Below are 5,571 nucleotides of genomic sequence, written 5' to 3'. Positions count from 1 at the left end.
CACGAGACATGGACTATGCTCGAGGAGGACCTGCAAGCACTCAGAGTTTTCGAGCGACGCGTGCTAAGGACGATCTTCGGCGGTGTGCAGGAGAACGGTGTGTGGCGGAGAAGGATGAACCACGAGCTCGCTGCACTTTACGGCGAACCCAGCATCCAGAAGGTGGCCAAAACCGGAAGGATACGGTGGGCAGGGCATGTTGCAAGGATGCCGGACAACAACCCTGCAAAGCTGGTGTTTGCAACTGATCCGGTTGGCACAAGAAGGCGTGGAGCGCAGAGAGCACGATGGGCGGACCAGGTGGAGCGTGACTTGGCGAGCATCGGGCGCGACCGAGGATGGAGAGCGGCAGCCACGAACCGTGTATTATGGAGAAATATGGTTGACTGACCGGGGTTGATCACCGTGAACGATTATTATGCGGTTTTATTGGCAATTATCGGTGAAAAATAACGGAAACAGCTTATTTTGCGTGACGCGTTTCGACCTACTATTCTTCGGTCATCATCAGACGCCTAAAACATTATACATTTATTTAATACATTGATTTAAGTACAAATACATTACAATTTACAAATCACAAAACACTTACATTCAGCTGGAATCACCCCTTCAACTTCGTCAGTTATATAATACTAATTTACAACACCCATCTCATGCCTACTTTCACCCAACTTTCACCCATTATGCTGTTTCACTCATTCTCTCATACACGCAGTTTTCCTCTCACGGTTGTCTTCGCAACTGAGCTAAAAGCCCGTTGTAAGCCGAGTTGAAGTTCCCACACTCTCTCTGTAGGTTCACAGTGAGATCTTCGCCTCTCTTCTTAATATGAAACACCTCTGCTATGTTCCTGGTTGCCTGGTCTTGGATTCGATCCAAAATCTTCACTTGATCGAAGTTGAAGATATGTCCTTCTTCCATTTTGTGGACTGCCAGGCCCGATTTCGGGTTTCTACCTCGGCATTCACTCTTGTGTTCCGCCACTCTTACTTCTAGCATCCTTTTCGTTTGGCCGATGTACACCTTCTCGTCAGCCCCACATGGTATTCAGTACACCACGTTCTTCTGTTTCCCTGGTGGAATAGGGTCCTTCAGTTTGCTGAATATTACCAAATTTTGGTTTTTTATTTTGTTTTGCGGTCTAGAAGCAAGAGTGACGTCATTTTTTCTTAAGACTTTCTTCAACTTTTCGCTAAGACCAGGCACATAAGGTGCGGAAACATATTTCTGTGGGAGTGTAGTCCGCAATAGTTTCGATTTTGCCAGTGAAATAACAGGGTTCCAGACGGACGAGAACGAGGTGCTTTTTTCGTTAGATGTGGTTTCACTGTATACGAACGTACCAGTCGATTTCGCTCTACGATGCCTCGTGGAACGGTGGGAAGAAGTGGAGCAGCACACGAATATCGACAAAACGGACTTCGTGGCCGCAGTGAAGCTAGTATTGGAATCGACGTTCTTCGTGTACCAGGGTGATGTATACGGACAGACATTCGGTGTACCCATGGGTTCGCCATTATCACCAATGTGATGATGGAAAAATTGGAACAGGAGTGCAGGATGCAGCTAGAGGAGAAAGGTATACATCTGAAGCTGTACCGTAGATACGTGGACGACTGCATGTGTATAGCTAGAAGGGAGCACATCCAAACGATCGTGGATACGTTCAATAGTTTTCACGATCGTCTCCAGTTTACTGTTGAAATGGAAGTGGGAGGGAAAATAAAGTTTCTTGACATGATGTTGGAACGGGCGGATGACCAAATAAATACATCTTGGCTTCCGAAACATTCTAACGGAAGGTACCTGGACTATACGTCCAAAAGCCCGTTCCAACATAAACAAAATACCGCGATCGCGCTAATTGATCGCGCCATTAAGTTAACATGTGGGGCGAAGCGGGAAGAAACGTTAAAACAAGCGACACAAATCCTAGAAAGAAACAACTACCCCTCCTGGTTCATACAGAAACAAAAAAGACTCCGCATACACAAACACTACAACACCTTGGAGGCCGACAACCGAACTACACTCCCACAGAAATATGTTTCCGCACCTTATGTGCCTGGTCTTAGCGAAAAGTTGAAGAAAGTCTTAAGAAAAAATGACGTCACTCTTGCTTCTAGACCGCAAAACAAAATAAAAAACCAAAATTTGGTAATATTCAGCAAACTGAAGGACCCTATTCCACCAGGGAAACAGAAGAACGTGGTGTACTGAATACCATGTGGGGCTGACGAGAAGGTGTACATCGGCCAAACGAAAAGGATGCTAGAAGTAAGAGTGGCGGAACACAAGAGTGAATGCCGAGGTAGAAACCCGAAATCGGGCCTGGCAGTCCACAAAATGGAAGAAGGACATATCTTCAACTTCGATCAAGTGAAGATTTTGGATCGAATCCAAGACCAGGCAACCAGGAACATAGCAGAGGTGTTTCATATTAAGAAGAGAGGCGAAGATCTCACTGTGAACCTACAGAGAGAGTGTGGGAACTTCAACTCGGCTTACAACGGGCTTTTAGCTCAGTTGCGAAGACAACCGTGAGAGGAAAACTGCGTGTATGAGAGAATGAGTGAAACAGCATAATGGGTGAAAGTTGGGTGAAAGTAGGCATGAGATGGGTGTTGTAAATTAGTATTATATAACTGACGAAGTTGAAGGGGTGATTCCAGCTGAATGTAAGTGTTTTGTGATTTGTAAATTGTAATGTATTTGTACTTAAATCAATGTATTAAATAAATGTATAATGTTTTAGGCGTCTGATGATGACCGAAGAATAGTAGGTCGAAACGCGTCACGCAAAATAAGCTGTTTCCGTTATTTTTCACCGATAATTGCCAATAAAACCGCATAATAAGAAATATGGTTGATTCAGTGTTATCTTGAATTTGATGTAATACTAAATAAATGAAAATGAATGTCTGCAGGAACATCTTCTTCAATTAACGGAGGTAGCATTTCTTCAGGTTGTATATCTTCAGGTGGCAGTTCTTCGGTTGGCTGTTGAACCTCCACCGGATTCTGCGGATGTTCATCGATTGGATCATTGCGGTTGATTGAACATGGAATAGGAATTGTGAAGATCAATTCTGCCATTAGGAAATCACCCATTGCGCTGGCCGTAATATACCAACGGACGCGTCTTACCTGCCGGCTGCTCGCTCACACAATGAATGCTGCTCTCGGTTGGGTAGCTGTGGAACAGGCTGTGGAACAGGGTTGAGTGTGGGCTGAGTCGATATAAAGAACACACAGCATAGAGTGGCGCACGACAGATCGACTCGCGCCACACAGGAATATTGAATTCTTCAAGCAGCATGGTCCATGGTAGCTGATGATCTGCATCGACATCTTCGAAGGAAGTTTCCAGATGAGTTTCCAGATGACGTCCTATCAATTGGTTGGTGTGAGAGCAGATAAGAGGACCGTTGTCCAGAAGTACATTGTAGTTCACAGAACCTTTCCTCTCAATGATCTTGCCAGGAACCCAAGTGGTCACATTTCGATGGTGAATCTGCGCATACACCAGATCGTCAGCAGCAAATTCGCTTTTCACGGTCCCATGACGTCGATTGAACTGTTCGTTTTGCTTGTCTTTCACGGCTACGGAGGTAGTTCTCCTGGGCTTCAGCAAATCTAACGGTGTAGAGACAGTTCTTCCTAGGAAAAGCTCTACAGGAGACTTGCCATTAGGTGCGCTTCGATTCGGGGTCGACCGGCAGACGGACAGGAATGTTTGAAGATGCTGAAACGTCGTGGTTTTTCGTCCTTCTCGAAGCTTCTTGAGTCCTCTCTTAAGAGTGTCTACGAAGCGCTCAGCCTGTCCATTAGACTGCGGATGGTATGGTGCAAATGTCAAGTGCGTTATTCCATTTTCATCACAAAACTGTTTGAAGCGGGCGCTAACAAATTGCGTTCCGTTGTCCGAAATGAGTGTCCTTGGATTACCAAATCTTGCAAAGATTTCCTGAAGTAAGTCCAGCGTCGCTGATGTGGTAGTGCTTCGTGTACGAAAAATTTCCGGCCATTTTGAGAAAGCGTCGATTACCAGAAAATAGTAGAAACCGTCAATCGGGCCAGCATAATCGATGTACACTCTCTCCCACGGCTTTGATGGAACAGGCCACGATTCCAAATCCGTTTTGCGAGTAGACTTGGCAGCTTCAGCACATGATCTACAGCACCGGACAAGTCCTTCGATGCCATCATCAATCTTGGGCCAGTAGACGAAACTTCTTGCAAGCGACTTCATCCGGTCCATTCCTGGGTAACCTCTATGTAGCTGCTGAAGAATGCGTTTCCGAAAACGAACAGGAACATCAACTCGATCTCCGAACATGAGGCATCCTTGGACGATCTGAAGACTGTCCCGGCGAGTGAAAAACTGCTGGACGGCTGGGTCACTAATCTCTTTGGAATGTTCGGGCCAACCTTCGTTTATGTGAAGCATAACTGATTTCAGAGCGGAATCCTTCGAGCTTTCAGCAGCGATCATTTCTGACGTCACTGGTAGACTTGATGTGGAATCACTAAGAACGGCTTGAACATCGGCTTCCATCTGTATAGAAGCAATGACATACTCCTCGTCGACTCGTTCATGGCACTTCATGAATCTCGAAAGCAAGTCAGCATGTCCGAATTCCTCAGTTTTCACAAATTGGATGTCGAAGTTGTACAGCATCAGTGTTAAAGCCCAACGTTGAAGTCGGTTGGCAGTACATACAGAAATGCCTTTCTTGCTTCCAAACACCTTGAGTAGCGGTTTGTGATCCGTTTGCAAAATAAATTTCCGACCGAATAGCATCTTATGGAAGCGGGTTACAGCAAACACTAGAGCCAGGGCTTCTTTCTCAATTTGTCCGTAATTCTGTTCTGCAGCGGTGAGAGATCTTGAAACATACGAAATAGCCTTCACGGATCCGTTCGGAAAACGATGCATAATAACTGCGCATACGCCATCTTTTGATGCATCTCCTGCGACAATAATGTCCTTGTTTGGGTCAAAATGGGTCAGCAACAGGTCTGATTTCAGCAGCGTTTTGAATTTCTCGAACGATTTCTGGTAGCTATCCGTCCATTCCCACTTAACGTTCTTTTTCAGCAAGTAGTCCATGGGTGCTCGTAGATCCTTCATTTGCTTGACGAAACGATGGCTCCAAGGTATGATCGAAGCTGTGACACGTTCATGGGAGCTGGCATCTGCGAAATAGCACTTGTCATCGCTGGATCTGGTCGTAAGCCGTCTTGATCGATGATGTGTCCTAGGAACTTGATTTGTGAGAGACCAAAGTGGCATTTATCCATCCTCAAATGAAATCCGTATGCCTTGATCCTTTCCAGAACTTCATTGAGACGTTGGTCATGTTCCTCCTTAGTCCTACCGGCAATCATGATGTCATCCAGATACGGTTTAACTCCTGGAATTCCGGCGACCATGCTATCGATGATTCGTTGAAATGCACCGGCGGCGGACTTGATTCCAGGTGGCAAGCGGTTGTATTTGAACAGTCCTCGATGAGTGTTGATGGTCAGGTACTTTTGCGATTCCTCCTCAACCTCGACTTGTAG

General features: G+C 45.7%; 1 protein-coding gene across 1 annotated transcript; it reads right to left on the bottom strand.

The window, feature by feature from the left end:
* Positions 1-3,106: 3,106 nt before the first annotated feature.
* On the bottom strand, positions 3,107-5,137 carry LOC134288312 (uncharacterized protein K02A2.6-like). Its single transcript, XM_062852791.1, has one exon. The coding sequence runs from the start codon at positions 5,135-5,137 to the stop codon at positions 3,107-3,109; it is 2,031 nt and encodes a 676-aa protein (XP_062708775.1).
* Positions 5,138-5,571: the final 434 nt, after the last annotated feature.

This window comes from Aedes albopictus, chromosome 1, assembly GCF_035046485.1.
Source record: "Aedes albopictus strain Foshan chromosome 1, AalbF5, whole genome shotgun sequence".
Taxonomy (NCBI): domain Eukaryota; kingdom Metazoa; phylum Arthropoda; class Insecta; order Diptera; family Culicidae; genus Aedes; species Aedes albopictus.
Note: the sequence above shows the minus strand (reverse complement) of the source record. Positions and strands in the feature narration are given on the sequence as shown.